General features: G+C 51.0%; 1 protein-coding gene across 1 annotated transcript in view; it reads left to right on the top strand.

The window, feature by feature from the left end:
• Positions 1-5475: 5475 nt before the first annotated feature.
• LOC139235689 (protein NDRG2-like) overlaps positions 5476-27556 on the top strand; it is a 42951-nt gene continuing 20870 nt past the window's right edge. Inside the window, exons 1-4 of the mRNA XM_070866727.1 lie at positions 5476-5547; positions 5633-5719; positions 19623-19679; positions 23727-23830. Of these exons, the coding sequence (XP_070722828.1) occupies positions 5476-5547; positions 5633-5719; positions 19623-19679; positions 23727-23830 (320 nt within the window). The remainder of the gene's footprint in view (positions 5548-5632; positions 5720-19622; positions 19680-23726; positions 23831-27556) is intronic.

The raw sequence follows: 27556 nt of genomic DNA on the forward strand, positions 1-27556 counted from the left end.
AATCCTCGTGTGGCCGGCTCCCCTCTCCCCCCACTGGTCCGTGACTCTCCAGGGAATAGATTCCGATGGGACGGGAATGCTGGGCGAGCCGGGAACAGCCGGCCGATGCACATCACCCGACCAGCGTAAGGTCTCCTCGTACCGAGACCCCCGACAGCCCCGAGCCCGTTGTCCGTTAACCTGCGCGGATCGTCAGGAGAATCCGGAGAGCGTGGCAGGAGGCCACGCTAATGGCGGAGAGTCCGCGGGAAACGCAGGGGCCTCCCGCCTCAGGAGCTGCCGAGCGCTCGGGGGGGCAATGGGGAGGAGGCAGTCTGTCGGGGGATGCCTGGGAGTGGTAGTGTGGGGCACTGCGCCCCATTCCTGCCCCGGGGGTGGGGGAGGGGAGGGGGAGGGGCTCCGTCTGACACCGGTCTCTCGTTATGGCCAAAGAATCGGCCAACCAGCCTGTCCCTTCGGCCTTAGACCGATTCTACCGACCCATCGCCTCACTCAATCCCACCTCCTCCCCATATCCCTCACTCCCACCCTCTCCCCATAGCCCTCTATCCCTCCCTCTCTCCATATCCCTCAACCGCACCCTCTCCCCATATCCCTCAATCCCTCCCTCTCCCCATATCCCTCAACCTCACCCTCTCCCCATATCCCTCAATCCCACCCTCTCCCCATATCCCTCAACCGCACCCTCTCCCCATATCCCTCAATCCCACCCTCTCCCCATATCCCTCAACCTCACCCTCTCCCCATATCCCTCAACCGCACCCTCTCCCCATATCCCTCAATCCCACCCTCTCCCCATATCCCTCAACCTCACCCTCTCCCCATATCCCTCAACCGCACCCTCTCCCCATATCCCTCAATCCCTCCCTCTCCCCATATCCCTCAACCTCACCCTCTCCCCATATCCCTCAACCGCACCCTCTCCCCATATCCCTCAATCCCACCCTCTCCCCATATCCCTCAATCCCTCCCTCTCCCCATATCCCTCAATCCCTCCCTCTCCCCATATCCCTCAACCTCACCCTCTCCCCATATCCCTCAACCGCACCCTCTCCCCATATCCCTCAATCCCTCCCTCTCCCCATATCCCTCAATCCCACCCTCTCCCCATATCCCTCAATCCCTCCCTCTCCCCATATCCCTCAATCCCACCCTCTCTCCATATTCCTCAACCTCACCCTCTCCCCATATCCCTCAACCTCACCCTCTCCCCATATCCCTCAATCCCTCCCTCTCCCCATATCCCTCAATCCCACCCTCTCCCCATATCCCTCAATCCCACCCTCTCCCCATATCCCTCAATCCCACCCTCTCCCCATATCCCTCAATCCCACCCTCTCTCCATATTCCTCAACCTCACCCTCTCCCCATATCCCTCAATCCCTCCCTCTCCCCATATCCCTCAATCTCACCTTCTCCGCCTATCCCTCAACCCCGCCCTCTCCCCGTATCCCTTCTGTAGTGATGTGGGTTGAGGGATAAATATTGGCCCCAGGACACCCGGGAGAACTCTCCAGCTCTTCGTCCAGGAGCGGCCGTGGGATCCTGCCACGTCCACCCGAGCTTCTAATGTCCCATCTGAAATGTGCCCCTCCGACAGTCCGGGAATCCCTCAGTACTGCCCCTCCGACAGTGCGGCGCTCCCTCAGTACCGCCCCTCCGACAGTGTGGCGCTCCCTCAGTACTGCCCCTCCGACAGTGCGGCGCTCCCTCAGTACTGCCCCTCCGACAGTGCGGCGCTCCCTCAGTACTGCCCCTCCGACAGTGAGGCGCTCCCTCAGTACTGTCCCTCCGACAGTGCGGCGCTCCCTCAGCACTGCCCCTCCGACAGTGAGGCGCTCCCTCAGTACTGTCCCTCCGACAGTGCGGCGTTCCCTCAGTACTGCCCCTCCGACAGTGCGGCGCTCCCTCAGCACTGCCCCTCCGACAGTGAGGCGCTCCCTCAGTACTGCCCCTCCGACAGTGCGGCGCTCCCTCAGCACTGCCCCTCCGACAGTGAGGCGCTCCCTCAGTACTGCCCCTCCGACAGTGCGGCACTCCCTCAGTACTGCCCCTCCGACAGTGCGGCACTCCCTCAGTACTGCCCCTCCGACAGTGAGGCGCTCCCTCAGTACTGCCCCTCCGACAGCGCAGTTTGGCAATTGAATGAACAATTGCCCCAGCGTGACACTACCAGGGGCAGGAATTGGTCCCCTCCTTGAGCTCCATCTGCGTCTCCAAGAGGGAGCAGCGGGAAGGGATTTCCGCACAGCGCCCGTCCAGCGAGTGCCAACCTCCTTCCGTCCGGCAGCAACACACTTTCTGGCAGGTGTGGGAAATTGCCCCCTGGGAGCGTCGCCCGCGACAATTCCCCTCCCCCACCCCCGCGGGAAGCCGCCTGTGGCTGTGTGGGCCATCCCATCTGTCCTGACAGGAGACGACGCTCTCCCGCAGACGCCATTTTATTTTAATTGCACACGGGTTCGGCCGGGCCTCTCGAACCAGGCAGCCCGTGGCCCTCTCTCGGGCATTGGGCCAAAAGCCTCCCTGGTGGGCCAGTGTTCCCAACTCAAACCCGTGCCAGAGCCGGCCAAGGCTCCTCCCCTTTAACCGAAGGGGTGGGACCATGTGACACATCGGGCTCCTCCCCTTTAACCGAAGGGGCGGGACCATGCGACCCGTCGGCTCCTCCCCTTTAACCGAAGGGGCGGGATCATGTGCCACGTCGGGCTCCTCCCCTTTAACTGAAGGGGCGGGACGGTGTGACACGTCGGGCTCCTCCCCTTTAACTGAAGGGGCGGGACAGTGTGACACGCTGGGCCCCTCCCCTTTAACCGAAGGGGCGGGGCGCTGTGACACGCTGGGCCCCTCCCCTTTTAGCCGAAGGGGCGGGGCGGTGTGACACGCAGGGCCCCTCCCCTTTAACCGAAGGGGCGGGACGGTGTGACACGCCGGGCCCCTCCCCTTTAACCGAAGGGGCGGGACGGTGTGACACGTCGGGCCCCTCCCCTTTAACCGAAGGGGCGGGATGGTGTGACATGCTGGGCCCCTCCCCTTTAACCGAAGGGGCGGGACGGTGTGACACGTCGGGCCCCTCCCCTTTAACCGAAGGGGCGGGACGGTGTGACACGTCGGGCCCCTCCCCTTTAACCGAAGGGGCGGGACGGTGTGACACGTCGGGCCCCTCCCCTTTAACCGAAGGGGCGGGACGGTGTGACACGCTGGGCCCCTCCCCTTTAACTGAAGGGGCGGGACGGTGTGACACGTCGGGCTCCTCCCCTTTAACCGAAGGGGCGGGACAGTGTGACACGCTGGGCCCCTCCCCTTTAACCGAAGGGGCGGGGCGCTGTGACACGCTGGGCCCCTCCCCTTTTAACCGAAGGGGCGGGACGGTGTGACACGCTGGGCCCCTCCCCTTTAACCGAAGGGGCGGGACGGTGTGACACGTCGGGCCCCTCCCCTTTAACCGAAGGGGCGGGACAGTGTGACAGGCAGGGCCCCTCCCCTTTAACCGAAGGGGCGGGACGGTGTGACATTCTGGGCCCCTCCCCTTTAACCGAAGGGGCGGGACGGTGTGACATGCTGGGCCCCTCCCCTTTAACCGAAGGGGCGGGACGGTGTGACACGCTGGGCCCCTCCCCTTTAACCGAAGGGGCGGGACGGTGTGACACGCTGGGCCCCTCCCCTTTAACCGAAGGGGCGGGGCGGTGTGACACGCTGGGCCCCTCCCCTTTAACCGAAGGGGCGGGACGGTGTGACACGCTGGAGCTGCGCTGATGACCCACTCCAGCGGCCCCCTCCGCGCTGCCCCACCCCCGGAAATAAACACCACCCAGGTGACTATGGGTCCCATACCCGCCCCGTGGATTGTGGTGCAGAAAGCCCCAAGCAATCTGTGACTGTTCTTACTGTCCACCCGGGGGGAAAGTTCAGATCCCCGATACCTTCCATCCAGTCTGAGGTGGAGACACGATCGACTCGATAACCTCCGCAACCCCCTCTCTCCCATTTAATATTTTATACCCTCAATCGGGACCCTGTTTAACCCCCTCTCTCCCATTTAATATTTTATACCCTCAATCGGGACCCTGTTTAACCCCCTCTCTCCCATTTAATATTTTATACTCTCGATCGGGACCCTGTTTAACCCCCTCTCTCCCATTTAATATTTTATACTCTCGATCGGGACCCTGTTTAACCCCTTCTCTCCCATTTAATATTTTATACTCTCGATCGGGACCCTGTTTAACCCCCTCTCTCCCATTTAATATTTTATACTCTCGATTGGGACCCTGTTTAACCCCTTCTCTCCCATTTAATATTTTATACCCTCGATCGGGACCCTGTTTAACCCCTTCTCTCCCATTTAATATTTTATACCCTCGATCAGGACCCTGTTTAACCCCTTCTCTCCCATTTAATATTTTATACTCTCGATCGGGACCCTGTTTAACCCCCTCTCGCCCATTTAATATTTTATACTCTCGATTGGGACCCTGTTTAACCCTCTCTCTCCCATTTAATATTTTATACCCTCGATTGGGACCCTGTTTAACCCTCTCTCGCCCATTTAATATTTTATACCCTCGATCGGGACCCTGTTTAACCCTCTCTCGCCCATTTAATATTTTATACTCTCGATCAGGACCCTGTTTAACCCTCTCTCTCCCATTTAATATTTTGTACCCTCGATCGGGACCCTGTTTAACCCTCTCTCTCCCATTTAATATTTTGTACCCTCGATCGGGACCCTCCTTAACCCAGTTGCTTAGCGACGGCTGGGCGTTAATTGGTACTGAGTCACATCTATTAACCCCGGGGCGGAATAACAACATAAGAAATAGGAGCAGGAGTCGGCCATTCGGCCCCTCGAGCCTGCTCCGCCATTCAATACGATCGTGGCTGATCCGATCATGGACTCAGCTCCACTTCCCCGCCCGCTCCCCATAACCCTTCACTCCCTAATCGCTCAAAAATCTGTCTGTCTCCACCTTAAATATATTCAATGACCCAGCCCTCCACAGCTCTCTGGGGCAGAGAATTCCACAGATTTACAACCCTCTGAGAGAAGAAATTCCTCCTCATCTCAGTTTTAAATGGGCGGCCCCTTATTCTGAGACCATGCCCCCTAGTTCTAGATTCCCCCACGAGGGGAAACATCCTCTCTCCATCTCGAGCCCCCTCATAATCTTATACGTTTCAATAAGATCACCTCTCATTCTTCTAAACACCAATGAGTAGAGGTCCAACCTGCACAACCTTTCTTCATAAGTCAACCCCCTCATCCCCGGAATCAACCGAGTGAACCTTCTCTGAACAGCCTCCAATGCAAGTATATCCCTCCTCAAACACGGAGACCAAAACTGCACGCAGTACTCCAGGTGTGGCCTCACCAATACCCTGTACAGTTGTAGCAGGACTTCTCTGCTTTTATACTCTATCCCCCCTTGTAATAAAGGCAACATTCCATTTGCACTGGGCAGAGTGTGGGCCGCCATGGTGTCGTCCAGTGGACCTGCCCCGCTAAGGGTTGCGTCTGATTACGCGGCCCAAATCTTCAGCTGGCCGGTTCCGTTCAGTCTGTCTCGATGGTGATCTCTGAACTTGCGTTTTCACGGACTGTAAGTGACTGTGGTGCGATTGTTTTCCGTAGCGTTACTCTCCCGATCTGGTGGAGGGCCTGGTACTGCTCAACATCGACCCCAATGCCAAGGGCTGGATGGATTGGGCTGCTTCGAAGGTACGTGTAAGCTGGGCCAAGGCGGGGGAGGGGGTGCGGGGGCGTGAGGCAGCAGTGTACTAACAGATACCCGGGAGTGAGTTACAGGCTGTAATCTAATCGAGGGGTTCGGGGGGTTTATATATAGAATAACAGATACCCGGGAGTGAGTTACAGGCTGGAATCTAATCGAGGGGTTCGGGGGTTTATATATAGAATAACAGATACCCGGGAGTGAGTTACAGGCTGGAATCTAATCGAGGGGTTCGGGGGGTTTATATATAGAATAACAGATACCCGGGAGTGAGTTACAGGCTGGAATCTAATCGAGGGGTTCGGGGGTTTATATATAGAATAACAGATACCCGGGAGTGAGTTACAGGCTGGAATCTAATCGAGGGGTTCGGGGGGTTTATATATAGAATAACAGATACCCGGGAGTGAGTTACAGGCTGGAATCTAATCGAGGGGTTCGGGGAGTTTATATATAGAATAACAGATACCCGGGAGTGAGTTACAGGCTGGAATCTAATCGAGGGGTTCGGTAGGTTTATATATAGAATAACAGATACCCGGGAGTGAGTTACAGTCTGTAATCTAATCGAGGGGTTCGGGGGGTTTATATATAAAATAACAGATACCCGGGAGTGAGTTACAGGCTGGAATCTAATCGAGGGGTTTGGTGGGTTTATATATAGAATAACAGATACCCGGGAGTGAGTTCCAGGCTGTAATCTAATCGAGGGGTTCGGGGGGTTTATATATAGAATAACAGATACCCGGGAGTGAGTTACAGGCTGGAATCTAATCCAGGGGTTCGGGTGGTTTATATATAGAATAACAGATACCCGGGAGTGAGTTACAGGCTGGAATCTAATCGAGGGGTTCGGGGGGGTTTATATATAGAATAACAGATACCCGGGAGTGAGTTACAGGCTGGAATCTAATCGAGGGGTTCGGGTGGTTTATATATAGAATAACAGATACCCGGGAGTGAGTTACAGGCTGGAATCTAATCGAGGGGTTCGGGGAGTTTATATATAGAATAACAGATACCCGGGAGTGACATACAGGCTGGAATCTAATCGAGGGGTTCGGTAGGTTTATATATAGAATAACAGATACCTGGGAGTGAGTTACAGGCTGGAATCTAATCGAGGGGTTCGGGGGGTTTATATATAGAATAACAGATACCTGGGAGTGAGTTACAGGCTGGAATTTAATCGAGTGGTTCGGTGGGTTTATATATAGAATAACAGATACCCGGGAGTGAGTTACAGGCTGTAATTCTAATCGAGGGGTTCGGGGGGTTTATATATAGAATAACAGATACCCGGGAGTGAGTTACAGGCTGGAATCTAATCGAGGGGTTCGGGTGGTTTATATATAGAATAACAGATACCCGGGAGTGAGTTACAAGCTGGAATCTAATCGAGGGGTTCGGGTGGTTTATATATAGAATAACAGATACCCGGGAGTGAGTTACAGGCTGGAATCTAATCGAGGGGTTCGGGGGGTTTATATATAGAATAACAGATACCCGGGAGTGAGTTACAGGCTGGAATCTAATCGAGGGGTTCGGGGGGTTTATATATAGAATAACAGATACCTGGGAGTGAGTTACTGGCTGGAATCTAATCGAGGGGTTCGGGGGGTTTATATATAGAATAACAGATACCTGGGAGTGAGTTACAGGCTGGAATCTAATCGAGGGGTTCGGGGGGGTTTATATATAGAATAACAGATACCCAGGAGTGAGTTACAGGCTGGAATCTAATCGAGGGGTTCGGGGGGTTTATATATAGAATAACAGATACCCGGGAGTGAGGTACAGGCTGGAATCTAATCGAGGGGTTCGGGGGGTTTATATATAGAATAACAGATACCTGGGAGTGAGTTACAGGCTGGGATCTAATCGAGGGGTTCGGGGGGTTTATATATAGAATAACAGATACCCGGGAGTGAGTTACAGGCTGGAATCTAATCCAGGGGTTCGGGTGGTTTATATATAGAATAATGGATACCCGGGAGTGAGTTACAGGCTGGAATCTAATCGAGGGGTTTGGGGGTTTATATATAGAATAACAGATACCCGGGAGTGTGTTACAGGCTGGAATCTAATCGAGGGGTTCGGGGGGTTTATATATAGAATAACGGATACCCGGGAGTGAGTTACGGGCTGGAATCTAATCGAGGGGTTCGGGGGGTTTATATATAGAATAACGGATACCCGGGAGTGAGTTACAGGCTGGAATCTAATCGAGGGGTTCGGGGGGGTTTATATATAGAATAACAGATACCCGGGAGTGAGTTACAGGCTGAGTTACAGGCTGGAATCTAATCGAGGGGTTCGGGGGGGTTTATATATAGAATAACAGATACCCGGGAGTGAGTTACAGGCTGGAATCTAATCGAGGGGTTCGGGGTGGTTTATATATAGAATAACGGATACCCGGGAGTGAGTTACAGGCTGGAATCTAATCGAGGGGTTCGGGGTTTATATATAGAATAACAGATACCCGGGAGTGAGTTACAGGCTGGAATCTAATCCAGGGGTTCGGGGTGGTTTATATATAGAATAACCGATACCCGGGAGTGAGTTACAGGCTGGAATCTAATCGAGGGGTTCGGGGGGTTTATATATAGAATAACCGATACCCGGGAGTGAGTTACAGGCTGGAATCTAATCGAGGGGTTCGGGGGGTTTATATATAGAATAAACGATACCCCAGGAGTGAGTTACAGGCTGGTATCTAATCGAGGGCTTCGGGGGGTTTATATATAGAATAACAGATACCCTGGGAGTGAGTTACAGGCTGGAATCTAATCGAGGGGTTCGGGGGGTTTATATATAGAATAACAGATACCTGGGAGTGAGTTACAGGCTGGAATCTAATCGAGGGGTTCGGGGGGGTTTATATATAGAATAACAGATACCCGGGAGTGAGTTACAGGCTGGAATCTAATCGAGGGGTTCGGGGAGTTTATATATAGAATAACAGATACCCGGGAGTGAGTTACAGGCTGGAATCTAATCGAGGGGTTCGGTAGGTTTATATATAGAATAACAGATACCTGGGAGTGAGTTACAGGCTGGAATCTAATCGAGGGGTTCGGGGGGTTTATATATAGAATAACAGATACCCGGGAGTGAGTTACAGGCTATAATCTAATCGAGGGGTTCGGGTGGTTTATATATAGAATAACAGATACCTGGGAGTGAGTTACAGGCTGTAATCTAATCGAGGGGTTCGGGGGGTTTATATATAGAATAACAGATTCCTGGGAGTGAGTTACAGGCTGTAATCTAATCGAGGGGTTCGGGGGGTTTATATATAGAATAACAGATACCCGTGAGTGAGTTACAGGCTGTAATCTAATCCAGGGGTTCGGGGGGTTTATATATAGAATAACAGATACCTGGGAGTGGGTTACAGGCTGGGATCTAATCGAGGGGTTCGGGGGGTTTATATATAGAATAACAGATACCCGGGAGTGAGTTACAGGCTGGAATCTAATCGAGGGGTTCGGGGGGGTTTATATATAGAATAACAGATACCCGGGAGTGAGTTACAGGCTGGAATCTAATCGAGGGGTTCGGGGGGTTTATATATAGAATAACAGATACCCGGGAGTGAGTTACAGGCTGGAATCTAATCGAGGGGTTCGGGGGGATTTATATATAGAATAACAGATACCCGGGAGTGAGTTACAGGCTGGAATCTAATCGAGGGGTTCGGTGGGTTTATATATAGAATAACAGATACCCGGGAGTGAGTTACAAGCTGGAATCTAATCGAGGGGTTCGGGTGGTTTATATATAGAATAACAGATACCCGGGAGTGAGTTACAGGCTGGAATCTAATCGAGGGGTTCGGGGGGTTTATATATAGAATAACAGATACCCGGGAGTGAGTTACAGGCTGGAATCTAATCGAGGGGTTCGGGGGGTTTATATATAGAATAACAGATACCTGGGAGTGAGTTACTGGCTGGAATCTAATCGAGGGGTTCGGGGGGTTTATATATAGAATAACAGATACCCGGGAGTGAGTTACAGGCTGGAATCTAATCGAGGGGTTCGGGGGGGTTTATATATAGAATAACAGATACCCGGGAGTGAGTTACAGGCTGGAATCTAATCGAGGGGTTCGGGGTGGTTTATATATAGAATAACAGATACCCGGGAGTGAGTTACAGGCTGGAATCTAATCGAGGGGTTCGGGGTTTATATATAGAATAACAGATACCCGGGAGTGAGTTACAGGCTGGAATCTAATCCAGGGGTTCGGGGTGTTTATATATAGAATAACCGATACCCGGGAGTGAGTTACAGGCTGGAATCTAATCGAGGGGTTCGGGGGGTTTATATATAGAATAACCGATACCCGGGAGTGAGTTACAGGCTGGAATCTAATCGAGGGGTTCGGGGGGTTTATATATAGAATAACAGATACCCCAGGAGTGAGTTACAGGCTGGTATCTAATCGAGGGCTTCGGGGGGTTTATATATAGAATAACAGATACCCTGGGAGTGAGTTACAGGCTGGAATCTAATCGAGGGGTTCGGGGGGTTTATATATAGAATAACAGATACCTGGGAGTGAGTTACAGGCTGGAATCTAATCGAGGGGTTCGGTAGGTTTATATATAGAATAACAGATACCTGGGAGTGAGTTACAGGCTGGAATCTAATCGAGGGGTTCGGGGGGTTTATATATAGAATAACAGATACCCGGGAGTGAGTTACAGGCTGGAATCTAATCGAGGGGTTCGGGGGTTTATATATAGAATAACAGATACCCGGGAGTGAGTTACAGGCTGGAATCTAATCGAGGGGTTCGGGGGGTTTATATATAGAATAACAGATACCTGGGAGTGAGTTACTGGCTGGAATCTAATCGAGGGGTTCGGGGGGTTTATATATAGAATAACAGATACCCGGGAGTGAGTTACAAGCTGGAATCTAATCGAGGGGTTCGGGGGGTTTATATATAGAATAACAGATACCCGGGAGTGAGTTACAGGCTGGAATCTAATCGAGGGGTTCGGGGGGTTTATATATAGAATAACAGATACCCGGGAGTGAGTTACAGGCTGGAATCTAATCGAGGGGTTCGGGGGGTTTATATATAGAATAACAGATACCTGGGAGTGAGTTACAGGCTGGGATCTAATCGAGGGGTTCGGGGGGTTTATATATAGAATAACAGATACCCGGGATTGAGTTACAGGCTGGAATCTAATCCAGGGGTTCGGGTGGTTTATATATAGAATAATGGATACCCGGGAGTGAGTTACAGGCTGGAATCTAATCGAGGGGTTCGGGGGTTTATATATAGAATAACAGATACCCGGGAGTGTGTTACAGGCTGGAATCTAATCGAGGGGTTCGGGGGGTTTATATATAGAAGAACGGATACCCGGGAGTGAGTTACGGGCTGGAATCTAATCGAGGGGTTCGGGGGGTTTATATATAGAATAACGGATACCCGGGAGTGAGTTACTGGCTAGAATCTAATCGAGGGGTTCGGAGGGGTTTATATATAGAATAACAGATACCCGGGAGTGAGTTACAGGCTGGAATCTAATCGAGGGGTTCGGGGGGTTTATATATAGAATAACAGATACCCGGGAGTGAGTTACAGGCTGGAATCTAATCCAGGGGTTCGGGGTGGTTTATATATAGAATAACCGATACCCGCGAGTGAGTTACAGGCTGGAATCTAATCGAGAGGTTCGGGGGGTTTATATATAGAATAACCGATACCCGGGAGTGAGTTACAGGCTGGAATCTAATCGAGGGGTTCGGGGGGTTTATATATAGAATAAACGATACCCCAGGAGTGAGTTACAGGCTGGTATCTAATCGAGGGCTTCGGGGGGTTTATATATAGAATAACAGATACCCTGGGAGTGAGTTACTGGCTGGAATCTAATCGAGGGGTTCGGGGGGTTTATATATAGAATAACAGATACCTGGGAGTGAGTTACAGGCTGGAATCTAATCGAGGGGTTCGGGGGGGTTTATATATAGAATAACAGATACCCGGGAGTGAGTTACAGGCTGGAATCTAATCGAGGGGTTCGGGGAGTTTATATATAGAATAACAGATACCCGGGAGTGAGTTACAGGCTGGAATCTAATCGAGGGGTTCGGTAGGTTTATATATAGAATAACAGATACCTGGGAGTGAGTTACAGGCTGGAATCTAATCGAGGGGTTCGGGGGGTTTATATATAGAATAACAGATACCCGGGAGTGAGTTACAGGCTATAATCTAATCGAGGGGTTCGGGTGGTTTATATATAGAATAACAGATACCTGGGAGTGAGTTACAGGCTGTAATCTAATCGAGGGGTTCGGGGGGTTTATATATAGAATAACAGATTCCTGGGAGTGAGTTACAGGCTGTAATCTAATCGAGGGGTTCGGGGGGTTTATATATAGAATAACAGATACCCGGGAGTGAGTTACAGGCTGTAATCTAATCCAGGGGTTCGGGGGGTTTATATATAGAATAACAGATACCTGGGAGTGGGTTACAGGCTGGGATCTAATCGAGGGGTTCGGGGGGTTTATATATAGAATAACAGATACCCGGGAGTGAGTTACAGGCTGGAATCTAATCGAGGGGTTCGGGGGGGTTTATATATAGAATAACAGATACCCGGGAGTGAGTTACAGGCTGGAATCTAATCGAGGGGTTCGGGGGGTTTATATATAGAATAACAGATACCCGGGAGTGAGTTACAGGCTGGAATCTAATCGAGGGGTTCGGGGGGATTTATATATAGAATAACAGATACCCGGGAGTGAGTTACAGGCTGGAATCTAATCGAGGGGTTCGGTGGGTTTATATATAGAATAACAGATACCCGGGAGTGAGTTTCAGGCTGTAATCTAATCGAGGGGTTCGGGGGGTTTATATATAGAATAACAGATACCCGGGAGTGAGTTACAGGCTGGAATCTAATCGAGGGGTTCGGGGGGTTTATATATAGAATAACAGATACCTGGGAGTGAGTTACAGGCTGGGATCTAATCGAGGGGTTCGGGGGGTTTATATATAGAATAACAGATACCCGGGATTGAGTTACAGGCTGGAATCTAATCCAGGGGTTCGGGTGGTTTATATATAGAATAATGGATACCCGGGAGTGAGTTACAGGCTGGAATCTAATCGAGGGGTTCGGGGGTTTATATATAGAATAACAGATACCCGGGAGTGAGTTACAGGCTGGAATCTAATCGAGGGGTTCGGGGGGTTTATATATAGAATAACGGATACCCGGGAGTGAGTTACTGGCTAGAATCTAATCGAGGGGTTCGGGGGGGTTTATATATAGAATAACAGATACCCGGGAGTGAGTTACAGGCTGGAATCTAATCGAGGGGTTCGGGGGGTTTATATATAGAATAACAGATACCCGGGAGTGAGTTACAGGCTGGAATCTAATCGAGGGGTTCGGGGTGGTTTATATATAGAATAACAGATACCCGGGAGTGAGTTACAGGCTGGAATCTAATCGAGGGGTTCGGGGTTTATATATAGAATAACAGATACCCGGGAGTGAGTTACAGGCTGGAATCTAATCCAGGGGTTCGGGGTGGTTTATATATAGAATAACCGATACCCGCGAGTGAGTTACAGGCTGGAATCTAATCGAGGGGTTCGGGGGGTTTATATATAGAATAACCGATACCCGGGAGTGAGTTACAGGCTGGAATCTAATCCAGGGGTTCGGGGTGGTTTATATATAGAATAACCGATACCCGCGAGTGAGTTACAGGCTGGAATCTAATCGAGGGGTTCGGGGGGTTTATATATAGAATAACCGATACCCGGGAGTGAGTTACAGGCTGGAATCTAATCGAGGGGTTCGGGGGGTTTATATATAGAATAAACGATACCCCAGGAGTGAGTTACAGGCTGGTATCTAATCGAGGGCTTCGGGGGGTTTATATATAGAATAACAGATACCCTGGGAGTGAGTTACTGGCTGGAATCTAATCGAGGGGTTCGGGGGGTTTATATATAGAATAACAGATACCTGGGAGTGAGTTACAGGCTGGAATCTAATCGAGGGGTTCGGGGGGGTTTATATATAGAATAACAGATACCCGGGAGTGAGTTACAGGCTGGAATCTAATCGAGGGGTTCGGGGAGTTTATATATAGAATAACAGATACCCGGGAGTGAGTTACAGGCTGGAATCTAATCGAGGGGTTCGGTAGGTTTATATATAGAATAACAGATACCTGGGAGTGAGTTACAGGCTGGAATCTAATCGAGGGGTTCGGGGGGTTTATATATAGAATAACAGATACCCGGGAGTGAGTTACAGGCTATAATCTAATCGAGGGGTTCGGGTGGTTTATATATAGAATAACAGATACCTGGGAGTGAGTTACAGGCTGTAATCTAATCGAGGGGTTCGGGGGGTTTATATATAGAATAACAGATTCCTGGGAGTGAGTTACAGGCTGTAATCTAATCGAGGGGTTCGGGGGGTTTATATATAGAATAACAGATACCCGGGAGTGAGTTACAGGCTGTAATCTAATCCAGGGGTTCGGGGGGTTTATATATAGAATAACAGATACCTGGGAGTGGGTTACAGGCTGGGATCTAATCGAGGGGTTCGGGGGGTTTATATATAGAATAACAGATACCCGGGAGTGAGTTACAGGCTGGAATCTAATCGAGGGGTTCGGGGGGGTTTATATATAGAATAACAGATACCCGGGAGTGAGTTACAGGCTGGAATCTAATCGAGGGGTTCGGGGGGTTTATATATAGAATAACAGATACCCGGGAGTGAGTTACAGGCTGGAATCTAATCGAGGGGTTCGGGGGGATTTATATATAGAATAACAGATACCCGGGAGTGAGTTACAGGCTGGAATCTAATCGAGGGGTTCGGTGGGTTTATATATAGAATAACAGATACCCGGGAGTGAGTTTCAGGCTGTAATCTAATCGAGGGGTTCGGGGGGTTTATATATAGAATAACAGATACCCGGGAGTGAGTTACAGGCTGGAATCTAATCGAGGGGTTCGGGGGGTTTATATATAGAATAACAGATACCTGGGAGTGAGTTACAGGCTGGGATCTAATCGAGGGGTTCGGGGGGTTTATATATAGAATAACAGATACCCGGGATTGAGTTACAGGCTGGAATCTAATCCAGGGGTTCGGGTGGTTTATATATAGAATAATGGATACCCGGGAGTGAGTTACAGGCTGGAATCTAATCGAGGGGTTCGGGGGTTTATATATAGAATAACAGATACCCGGGAGTGAGTTACAGGCTGGAATCTAATCGAGGGGTTCGGGGGGTTTATATATAGAATAACGGATACCCGGGAGTGAGTTACTGGCTAGAATCTAATCGAGGGGTTCGGGGGGGTTTATATATAGAATAACCGATACCCGCGAGTGAGTTACAGGCTGGAATCTAATCGAGGGGTTCGGGGGGTTTATATATAGAATAACCGATACCCGGGAGTGAGTTACAGGCTGGAATCTAATCGAGGGGTTCGGGGGGTTTATATATAGAATAAACGATACCCCAGGAGTGAGTTACAGGCTGGTATCTAATCGAGGGCTTCGGGGGGTTTATATATAGAATAACAGATACCCTGGGAGTGAGTTACAGGCTGGAATCTAATCGAGGGGTTCGGGGGGGTTTATATATAGAATAACAGATACCTGGGAGTGAGTTACAGGCTGGAATCTAATCGAGGGGTTCGGGGGGGTTTATATATAGAATAACAGATACCCGGGAGTGAGTTACAGGCTGGAATCTAATCGAGGGGTTCGGGGAGTTTATATATAGAATAACAGATACCCGGGAGTGAGTTACAGGCTGGAATCTAATCGAGGGGTTCGGTAGGTTTATATATAGAATAACAGATACCTGGGAGTGAGTTACAGGCTGGAATCTAATCGAGGGGTTCGGGGGGTTTATATATAGAATAACAGATACCCGGGAGTGAGTTACAGGCTATAATCTAATCGAGGGGTTCGGGTGGTTTATATATAGAATAACAGATACCTGGGAGTGAGTTACAGGCTGTAATCTAATCGAGGGGTTCGGGGGGTTTATATATAGAATAACAGATTCCTGGGAGTGAGTTACAGGCTGTAATCTAATCGAGGGGTTCGGGGGGTTTATATATAGAATAACAGATACCCGGGAGTGAGTTACAGGCTGTAATCTAATCCAGGGGTTCGGGGGGTTTATATATAGAATAACAGATACCTGGGAGTGGGTTACAGGCTGGGATCTAATCGAGGGGTTCGGGGGGTTTATATATAGAATAACAGATACCCGGGAGTGAGTTACAGGCTGGAATCTAATCGAGGGGTTCGGGGGGGTTTATATATAGAATAACAGATACCCGGGAGTGAGTTACAGGCTGGAATCTAATCGAGGGGTTCGGGGGGTTTATATATAGAATAACAGATACCCGGGAGTGAGTTACAGGCTGGAATCTAATCGAGGGGTTCGGGGGGATTTATATATAGAATAACAGATACCCGGGAATGAGTTACAGGCTGGAATCTAATCGAGGGGTTCGGTGGGTTTATATATAGAATAACAGATACCCGGGAGTGAGTTTCAGGCTGTAATCTAATCGAGGGGTTCGGGGGGTTTATATATAGAATAACAGATACCCGGGAGTGAGTTACAGGCTGGAATCTAATCGAGGGGTTCGGGGGGTTTATATATAGAATAACAGATACCTGGGAGTGAGTTACAGGCTGGGATCTAATCGAGGGGTTCGGGGGGTTTATATATAGAATAACAGATACCCGGGATTGAGTTACAGGCTGGAATCTAATCCAGGGGTTCGGGTGGTTTATATATAGAATAATGGATACCCGGGAGTGAGTTACAGGCTGGAATCTAATCGAGGGGTTCAGGGGTTTATATATAGAATAACAGATACCCGGGAGTGTGTTACAGGCTGGAATCTAATCGAGGGGTTCGGGGGGTTTATATATAGAATAACGGATACCCGGGAGTGAGTTACGGGCTGGAATCTAATCGAGGGGTTCGGGGGGTTTATATATAGAATAACGGATACCCGGGAGTGAGTTACTGGCTAGAATCTAATCGAGGGGTTCGGGGGGTTTATATATAGAATAACAGATACCCGGGAGTGAGTTACAGGCTGGAATCTAATCGAGGGGTTCGGGGTGGTTTATATATAGAATAACGGATACCCGGGAGTGAGTTACAGGCTGGAATCTAATCGAGGGGTTCGGGGGGATTTATATATAGAATAACAGATACCCGGGAGTGAGTTACAGGCTGGAATCTAATCGAGGGGTTCGGTGGGTTTATATATAGAATAACAGATACCCGGGAGTGAGTTACAGGCTGGAATCTAATCGAGGGGTTCGGGGGGTTTATATATAGAATAACAGATACCCGGGAGTGAGTTACAGGCTGGAATCTAATCGAGGGGTTCGGGGGGATTTATATATAGAATAACAGATACCCGGGAGTGAGTTACAGGCTGGAATCTAATCGAGGGGTTCGGTGGGTTTATATATAGAATAACAGATACCCGGGAGTGAGTTACAAGCTGGAATCTAATCGAGGGGTTCGGGTGGTTTATATATAGAATAACAGATACCCGGGAGTGAGTTACAGGCTGGAATCTAATCGAGGGGTTCGGGGGGTTTATATATAGAATAACAGATACCCGGGAGTGAGTTACAGGCTGGAATCTAATCGAGGGGTTCGGGGGGTTTATATATAGAATAACAGATACCTGGGAGTCAGTTACTGGCTGGAATCTAATCGAGGGGTTCGGGGGGTTTATATATAGAATAACAGATACCCGGGAGTGAGTTACAGGCTGGAATCTAATCGAGGGGTTCGGGGGGGTTTATATATAGAATAACAGATACCCGGGAGTGAGTTACAGGCTGGAATCTAATCGAGGGGTTCGGGGGGTTTATATATAGAATAACAGATACCCGGGAGTGAGTTACAGGCTGGAATCTAATCGAGGGGTTCGGGGGGTTTATATATAGAATAACAGATACCTGGGAGTGAGTTACAGGCTGGGATCTAATCGAGGGGTTCGGGGGGTTTACATATAGAATAACAGATACCCGGGATTGAGTTACAGGCTGGAATCTAATCCAGGGGTTCGGGTGGTTTATATATAGAATAACGGATACCCGGGAGTGAGTTACAGGCTGGAATCTAATCGAGGGGTTCGGGGGTTTATATATAGAATAACAGATACCCGGGAGTGAGTTACTGGCTAGAATCTAATCGAGGGGTTCGGGGGGTTTATATATAGAATAACAGATACCCGGGAGTGAGTTACAGGCTGGAATCTAATCGAGTGGTTCGGGGTGGTTTATATATAGAATAACGGATACCCGGGAGTGAGTTACAGGCTGGAATCTAATCGAGGGGTTCGGGGTTTATATATAGAATAACAGATACCCGGGAGTGAGTTACAGGCTGGAATCTAATCCAGGGGTTCGGGGTGGTTTATATATAGAATAACCGATACCCGGGAGTGAGTTACAGGCTGGAATCTAATCGAGGGGTTCGGGGGGTTTATATATAGAATAACCGATACCCGGGAGTGAGTTACAGGCTGGAATCTAATCGAGGGGTTCGGGGGGTTTATATACAGAATAACAGATAGCCCAGGAGTGAGTTACAGGCTGGTATCTAATCGAGGGCTTCGGGGGGTTTATATATAGAATAACAGATTCCTGGGAGTGAGTTACAGGCTGGAATCTAATCGAGGGGTTCGGTAGGTTTATATATAGAATAACAGATACCTGGGAGTGAGTTACAGGCTGGAATCTAATCCAGGGGTTCGGTGGGTTTATATATAGAATAACAGATACCCGGGAGTGAGTTACAGGCTGGAATCTAATCGAGGGGTTCGGGTGGTTTATATATAGAATAACAGATACCTGGGAGTGAGTTACAGGCTGTAATCTAATCGAGGGGTTCGGGGGGTTTATATATAGAATAACAGATTCCTGGGAGTGAGTTACAGGCTGTAATCTAATCGAGGGGTTCGGGGGGTTTATATATAGAATAACAGATACCCGGGAGTGAGTTACAGGCTGTAATCTAATCCAGGTGTTCGGGGGGTTTATATATAGAATAACAGATACCTGGGAGTGAGTTACAGGCTGGGATCTAATCGAGGGGTTCGGGGGGTTTATATATAGAATAACAGATACCCGGGAGTGAGTTACAGGCTGGAATCTAATCGAGGGGTTCGGGGGGGTTTATATATAGAATAACAGATACCCGGGAGTGAGTTACAGGCTGGAATCTAATTGAGGGGTAAGGGGGGTTTATATATAGAATAACAGATACCCGGGAGTGAGTTACAGGCTGGAATCTAATCGAGGGGTTCGGGGGGTTTATATATAGAATAACAGATACCCGGGAGTGAGTTACAGGCTGGAATCTAATCGAGGGGTTCGGGTGGTTTATATATAGAATAACAGATACCCGGGAGTGAGTTACAGGCTGGAATCTAATCCAGGGGTTCGGGGGGTTTATATATAGAATAACAGATACCTGGGAGTGAGTTACAGGCTGGGATCTAATCGAGGGGTTCGGGGGGTTTATATATAGAATAACAGATACCCGGGAGTGAGTTACAGGCTGGAATCTAATCGAGGGGTTCGGGGGGTTTATATATAGAATAACAGATACCTGGGAGTGAGTTACAGGCTGGGATCTAATCGAGGGGTTCGGGGGGTTTATATATAGAATAACAGATACCCGGGAGTGAGTTACAGGCTGGAATCTAATCGAGGGGTTCGGGGGGTTTATATGTAGAATAACAGATACCCGGGAGTGAGTTACTGGAATTTAATCGCGGTTAATCTCTTGTGCCTCTGCCTTGTTTAGATCACTGGCCTGACCAGCTCACTGAGTGATGTGATCCTCGCTCACCTGTTCAGCCAGGTGAGTACGACACACGGGTGGGAGGTGTGCGTCCACGGTTTTTGATAAAGGGCTGGACAGGGTGGTGAAATAATGGCAGCGCAGAAACAGGCCATTGGGCCCAAGTCGTCAGGGCGATGTTTATACTCCACGTGTCCCCTCCCATTCCATCTGCCCCATCTCCGCCGTTCAGCCTGAATGCTGCCCAAGTGTTGCGAACATGGTCTGCTCCATTATCTGAGGAGTTGTGAATGGCAGTGATGTTACGTGTTCGGTCTGTCCTGACCACTCATTCACCACACACCGGTAAACGGAACGGCATACAGCCGAATCCAATCAGCACGTTCCGTACTTACTTCCCGTCTTCCTAATCATATTTGACCCTGAAATGACCACATATCCACGGCCTAACTAAGACCGCCTATTTCCACCTCCGTAACATCGCCCGTCTCCGCCCTCTGCCTCAGCTCATCCACTGAAGCCCTCATCCCTGCCTTTGTTACCTCCAGACTTGACTATTCCAACGCACTCCTGGCCGGTCTCACACATTCTACCCGATGTAAACTAGAGGGGATCCAAAACTCGGCTGCACCCGTGTCCTAACTCGCACCGAGTCCCACTCACCCATCACCCCCTGTGCTCACTGCCCCCGTGTCCTAACTCGCACCGAGTCCCGCTCACCCATCACCCCCTGTGCTCACTGCCCCCGTGTCCTAACTCGCACCGAGTCCCGCTCACCCATCACCCCCTGTGCTCGCTGCCCCGTGTCCTAACTCACACCGAGTCCCGCTCACCCATCACCCCCTGTGCTCGCTGCCCTGTGTCCTAACTCGCACCGAGTCCCACTCACCCATCACGCCCTGTGCTCGCTGCCCCCGTGTCCTAACTCACACCGAGTCCCACTCACCCATCACCCCCTGTGCTCACTGACCCCGTGTCCTAACTCGCACCGAGTCCCGCTCACCCATCACCCCCTGTGCTCGCTGCCCCGTGTCCTAACTCACACCGAGTCCCGCTCACCCATCACCCCCTGTGCTCGCTGCCCCGTGTCCTAACTCACACCGAGTCCCGCTCACCCATCACCCCCTGTGCTCGCTGCCCCGTGTCCTAACTCACACCGAGTCCCGCTCACCCATCACCCCCTGTGCTCACTGCCCCCGTGTCCTAACTCACACCCAGTCCCGCTCACCCATCACCCCCTGTGCTCACTGACCCCGTGTCCTAACTCGCACCGAGTCCCGCTCACCCATCACCCCCTGTGCTCGCTGCCCCGTGTCCTAACTCACACCGAGTCCCGCTCACCCATCACCCCCTGTGCTCGCTGCCCCGTGTCCTAACTCACACCGAGTCCCGCTCACCCATCACCCCCTGTGCTCGCTGCCCCGTGTCCTAACTCACACCGAGTCCCGCTCACCCATCACCCCCTGTGCTCACTGCCCCCGTGTCCTAACTCACACCCAGTCCCGCTCACCCATCACCCCCTGTGCTCACTGCCCCGTGTCCTAACTCGCACCAAGTCCCGCTCACCCATCACCCACTGTGCTCGCTGCCCCCGTGTCCTAACTCGCACCGAGTCCCGCTCACCCATCACCCCCTGTGCTCGCTGCCCCCGTGTCCTAACTCGCACCGAGTCCCGCTCACCCATCACCCCCTGTGCTCGCTGCCCCGTGTCCTAACTCACACCAAGTCCCGCTCACCCATCACCCACTGTGCTCGCTGCCCCGTGTCCTAACTCGCACCGAGTCCCGCTCACCCATCACCCCCTGTGCTCGCTGCCCCGTGTCCTAACTCGCACCAAGTCCCACTCACCCATCACCTCCTGTGCTCGCTGACCCTATGTCCTAACTCGCACCAAGTCCCGCTCACCCATCACCCCCTGTGCTCACTGCCCCGTGTCCTAACTCGCACCGAGTCCCGCTCACCCATCACCCACTGTGCTCGCTGCCCCCGTGTCCTAACTCGCACCGAGTCCCGCTCACCCATCACCCACTGTGCTCGCTGTCCCCATGTCCGAACTTAGACACAGTCCCGCTCACCCATCACCCCCTGTGCTCGCTGATCTACATTGGCTCCCGGTTAAGCAACGCGTCGATTTCAAAAATTCTCATCCTTGTTTACAAATCCCTCCATGGCCCTCGCCCCCTCCCTATCTCTGTAATCTCCTCCAGCCCCACAACCCCTCGAGATGTCTGCGCTCCTCTAATTCTGCCCTCCTGACCATCCCTGATTATAATCGCTCCACCATCGGTGGCCGTGCCTTCTGTTGCCTGGGCCCCAAGCTCTGGAACTCCCTCCCTAAACCTCTCCCCCTCTCTACCTCCCTCTCCTCCTTCAAGATGCTCCTTAAAACCTGCCTCTTTGACCCAGCTTTTGGCCACCTGATATCTCCTTCTGTTGTTTGGTGTCAAATATGGTTTTATTGATATCGCATTTGTTACGTTCTTCTACGTTAAATGCACTATATAACTAAGTTGTTGTTACACAGGATTACACAGGATATACGGCCCAGAAACAGGCCATTGGACCCAACCAGTCCCTGCCGGCGTTTATGCTCCACTCGAGCCCCCTCCCGTCTTTCCTCATCTAAATCTATCGACATAACCCTCTATTCCCTTCTCCCCCATACGCTGGTCCAGCCTCCCCTTAAATACATCGATACTATTCGCCTCAACCCCTCCCTGTGGCAGCGAGTTCCACATTCTCACCCCTCTCTGGGTAAAGAGGTTTCTCCTGAATTCCCTATTGGATTCCTTGGTGACTATCTTATATCGATGGCCTCTAGTTATGGTCTTCCCCACAAGTGGAAACATTCTCTCTGTATCCAGTCTACCAAAACCTTTCATCATTTTAAAGACCGTTTCGAAGGGACGGGCGATGGCCTCCGTTGCCCTCAGCCAAGTTGAATGTTCAGCCATGAACTCATTGAATGACGGTGCAGGCTAGAAGGGCCGAATGGCCTACTACTCCTGCACCTATTTTCTATGTTTCTGTGTTTCTATTAGTCACCCCTCCGCATTCTTTTTATCAAGAGCAAAGAGACCCAGTCTGTTCATCATGTCCTGATATGTATCCCCTCGCATTTCTGGTATCAACCTTGTAAATTTTCTCTGCACCCTCTCCAGTGCCTCTATATCCTTTTTATAATATGGCGACCAGAACTGTACGCAGTGCTCCAAGTGTGGTCTAACCACGGTTCGATACAGGTTTAGCATAACTTCCCTACTTTTTAATTCCATACCTCTGGAAATAAACCCTAGTTCCTGGTTTGCCATTTATGCCTTGCTAACCTGTGTCGCAACGTTTCGCGATGTGTGTATTTGTACTCCGAGATCCCTTTGCTCCTCTACCCCACCCAGACTCATAAGAACATAAGAAATAGGAGCAGGAGTCGGCCATTCGGCCCCTCGAGCCTGCTCCGCCATTCAATAAGATCATGGCTGATCTGATCATGGACTTCCCCGCCCGCTCCCCATAACCCTTCACTCCCTTATCGCTCAGAAATCTGTCTATCTCCGCCTTAAATATATTCAATGACCCAGCCCTCCACAGCTCTCTGGGGCAGAGAATTCCACAGATTTACAACCCTCTGAGAGAAGAAATTCCTCCTCATCTCAGTTTTCAATGGGCGGCCCCTCATTCTGAGACTATGCCCCCTAGTTCTAGATTCCCCCATCAGTGGAAACATCCTCTCTGCATCCACCTTGTCGAGCCCCCTCAGAATGTTATACGTTTGGATAAGATCACCTCTCATTCTTCTAAACTCCAATGAGTAGAGGCCCAACCTACTCAACCTTTCCTCATAAGACAACCCCCTCATCCCCGGAATCAACCGAGTGAACCTTCTCTGAACTGCCTCCAACTGACTCACACCCTCCAAGTAATAAGTGACCTCCCTAATTCTTCCTACCAAAATGTAAGACCTCACATTTATCTGTGTTGAACTTCATTTGCCAATTATCTGCCCATTCTGCAAGTTTATTAATGTCCTCCTGTAATTTGGTGTTGAAGCATCTTGTAGAAAAAAAACACATTTCTTTCCCCTGACATCCCCTCCCTTGCCGAATGCAGGACGAACTCTCAAACAACACGGAACTGATCAACACTTACCGGCAACACATGACGGAAGGAAACACCCTCAACAATACTGCACTGTACTGGAACAGTTACACCAGGTAACCACTGTGGGGCAGCGTAGCGGGAGGCTATGCAACCACCGAGGGGCCCTGGCCATCGAATGAGAGACAGGAGCCCCTCCTTAAGTGGGCATGAGGGACGGGTAACCAGAAGGAGTAGTTTCTCCCTATCGACCCCATCAAATCCCTTTACATTCCTGTGTCAGCTGTGGCTCAGTGAGTTGCACTCACAACCCTCAGTCAGAAGGTTGTGGGTTCAACATAAAATCTCGGCCGACGCTCCCGGTGCAGTGCTGAGGGAGCCCCGCACTGTCGGAGGGGCGGTGCTGAGGGAGTGCCGCACTGTCGGTGGGGCAGTGCTGAGGGAGCCCCGCACTGTCGGAGGGGCGGTGCTGAGGGAGCGTCGCACTGTCGGAGGGGCAGTGCTGGGGGAGCCCCGCACTGTCGGAGGGGCAGTGCTGAGGGAGCGTCGCACTGTCGGAGGGGCAGTGCTGAGGGAGTGCCGCACTGTCGGAGGAGCAGTACTGAGGGAGCGCCGCACTGTCGGAGGGGCAGTGCTGAGGGAGCCCCGCACTGTCGGAGGGGCAGTGCTGAGGGAGCCCTGCACTGTCGGAGGGGCGGTGCTGAGGGAGCGCCGCACTGTCGGAGGGGCAGTGCTGAGGGAGCCCCGCACTGTCGGAGGGGCAGTGCTGAGGGAGCGCCGCACTGTCGGAGGGGCAGTGCTGAGGGAGCGCCGCACTGTCGGAGGGGCAGTGCTGAGGGAGCCCCGCACTGTCGGAGGGGCAGTGCTGAGGGAGCCCCGCACTGTCGGAGGGGCAGTGATGAGGGAGCCCCGCACTGTCGGAGGGGCAGTACTGAGGGAGCCCCGCAATGTCGGAGGGGCAGTGCTGAGGGAGCGCCGCACTGTCGGAGGGGCAGTGCTGAGGGAGCGCCGCACTGTCGGAGGGGCAGTGCTGAGGGAGCGCCGCACTGTCGGAGGGGCAGTACTGAGGGAGCACCGCACTGTCGGAGGGGCTGTCTTTCGAGAGGCCCCGTCTGCTCTCTCAGCTGGACGTAAAAGATCCCATGGCCACTATTTCGAAGAAGAGCAGGGGGAGTTCTCCCCGGTGTCCTGGGGCCAATATTTATCCCTCAATCAACGTAACAAAAACAGATTATCTGGGTCAGCGTCACATTGCTGTTTGTGGGAGCTTGCTGTGCACAAATCGGTGTTTCCCACACATTACAACAGTGACTACATGCCAAAAGTGCTTCATTGGCTTGTAAAGCACTTTGGGATGCCCGGTGGTCAAGAAGGGCGCGATATAAACGCACGTCTTTCTTGCTTCATCATTTTAAAACCCCTCCATCAGATCTCGCCTCAGCCTTCTAAACTCACAAGCCCAGTCTATGCAGCCGGTCCCCCATAATTTAACCCTTTTAGCCCCCCGGTATCATTCCAGTGAGTCCCCTCCGAGGACAATATACCCCTCCTAAGGGGCGGTGCCGGGAACTGAACACCGTACTGTGGGTGGGGTGTCACCAGAACTCGGCACTGTTGGAAGCACAATTTCTATCTCTTCAGATTCCAGCTCCCGAGGTAAAGGCCAACATCCCTTTCGCCCTCTTAATTGCCTTTTGTATCCACCTACCGGCTTTGAATGGTTTGTGCACGGCCCAGAAACAGGCCAATCGCACAACCAGTCCATGCCGGGGTTAATGTTCCACACGAGCCTTCGCCTACCCATCTTCATGTAACCCCATCTTGTGAACCGGTGGAATTCTCTACCACTGAAAGTTGTTGAGGCCACTTCATTAGATTTATTCAAGAGGGAGTTAGATGTGGCCCTTACGACTAAAGGGATCAAGAGATCAAGAGAAAGCAGGAATGGGATACTGAGGTTGCATGATTCCTGGGATGCTGGGGGGGGGGGATTGTCCTATGAGGAGAGATTGAGCGGACTAGGCCTATACTTCTCTAAAGTTTAGAAGAACGAGAGGTGATCTCATTGAAACGTACACTGAAACTGCAGTTGTACAGGGCCTTGGTGAGGCCTCACCTGGAATATTGTGTTCAGTTTTGGTCTCCTAATCTGAGGAAGGACGTTCTTGCTGTTGAGGGAGTGCAGCGAAGGTTCACCAGACTGATTCCCGGGATGGCAGGACTGACACGTGAGCAGAGACTGGATCGACTGGGCCTGTATTCACTGGAGTTTAGAAGGATGAGAGGGGATCTCATAGAAAAATAAAATTCTGACGGGATTGGACAGGTTAGATGCAGGAAGAATGTTCCCAATGTTGGGGAAGTCCAGAACCAGGGGTCACAGTCTAAGGATAAGGGGTCGGCCATTTAGGACCGAGATGAGGAGAAACTTCTTCACTCAGAGAGTGGTGAACCTGTGGAATTCCCTGCCGCAGAGAGTTGTTGAGGCCAGTTCGTTAGATATATTCAAGAGGGAGTTAGATATGGCCCTTACGGCTAAAGGGATCAAGGGGTATGGAGAGAAAGCGGGAAAGGGGTACTGAGGTGAATGATCAGCCATGAACTCATTGAATGGTGGTGCAGGCTCGAAGGGCCGAATGGCCTACTCCTGCACCTATTTTCTACGTTTCTATGTTTCTTACAGGGCTTGACAGGGTAGATGCAGGGAGGGTGTTTCCCCCGGGGCTGGGGAGTCTAGAACCAGGGGGTCACGGTCTCAGGATAAGGGGTCGGCCATTTAGGACGGAGATGAGGAGAATCTTCTTCACTCAGAGGGGGGTGAATCTTTGGAACTCTCTGCACCAGAGGGCTGTGGAGGCTCAGTCTTTGAGTATAGTCAAGACAGAGACCGATAGATTTTTGGATATTAAGGGACTCAAGGGATATGGGGATAGAGCAGGAAAGTGGAGTTGAGGTAGAAGATCAGCCATGATCTCATTGAATGGCGGAGCAGGCTCGAGGGGCCGAATGGCCGACTCCTGCTCCTAGTTCTTACATTTTATGTTCTATCCCTTTCTCCCTCATGTGCTTATCCAGCTTCCCCTTAAATACGTCGATACTATTCACTTCAAATACTCTTATGTGGCAGCGAGTTCCACATTCTCACCACTCTTTGGGTAAAGAAGTTTCTCCTGAATTCCTGATTGGATTTATCAGTGACTGTCTTATATTGATGGCTCCTAGTTTTAGTCTTTCCCACAAGTGGAAACATCTTCTCTATGCAACATAAGAACATTAGAAATCAGAGCAGGAGTCGGCCATTCGGCCCCTTGAGCCTGCTCCGCCATTCAATAAGATCATGGCTGACCCGTTTACGCTGTCAATCCCCTTTAAGGAGTGTCTTGAAGGAGGAAAGAGAGGTGGAGAGGCGGAGAGGTTTAGGGAGGGAGTTCCAGAGCTTGGGGCCCAGGCAACAGAAGGCACGGCCACCGATGGTGGAGCGATTATGGTCAGGGGATGGTCAGGGGGGGCAGAATTAGAGGAGCGCAGACATCTCGGGGGGGTTGTGGGGCTGGAGGAGATTAGGTCACTCTCTCTGTCTTCTGTTTTCTAGAGAAAAGGGGCCCCAGCCTGTTCATTCTTTCTTGACAGATATAACCTCTCACTTCTGGTACTTCCTGTATTTGAGTAAATCTATTTTGCACCTTCTCCAGTGCCTCTGGATCCTTTTTGTAATATGGAGACCAGAACTGTACACAGTCATCATCATCCATAGGCAGTCCCTCGGAATCGAGGAAGACTAGCTTCAGAACATAAGAACATAAGAATTAGGAACAGGATTAGGCCATCTAGCCCCTCGAGCC

The sequence above is a fragment of the Pristiophorus japonicus genome, chromosome 23 (assembly GCF_044704955.1).
Source record: "Pristiophorus japonicus isolate sPriJap1 chromosome 23, sPriJap1.hap1, whole genome shotgun sequence".
NCBI classification, from domain to species: Eukaryota; Metazoa; Chordata; class Chondrichthyes; family Pristiophoridae; genus Pristiophorus; species Pristiophorus japonicus.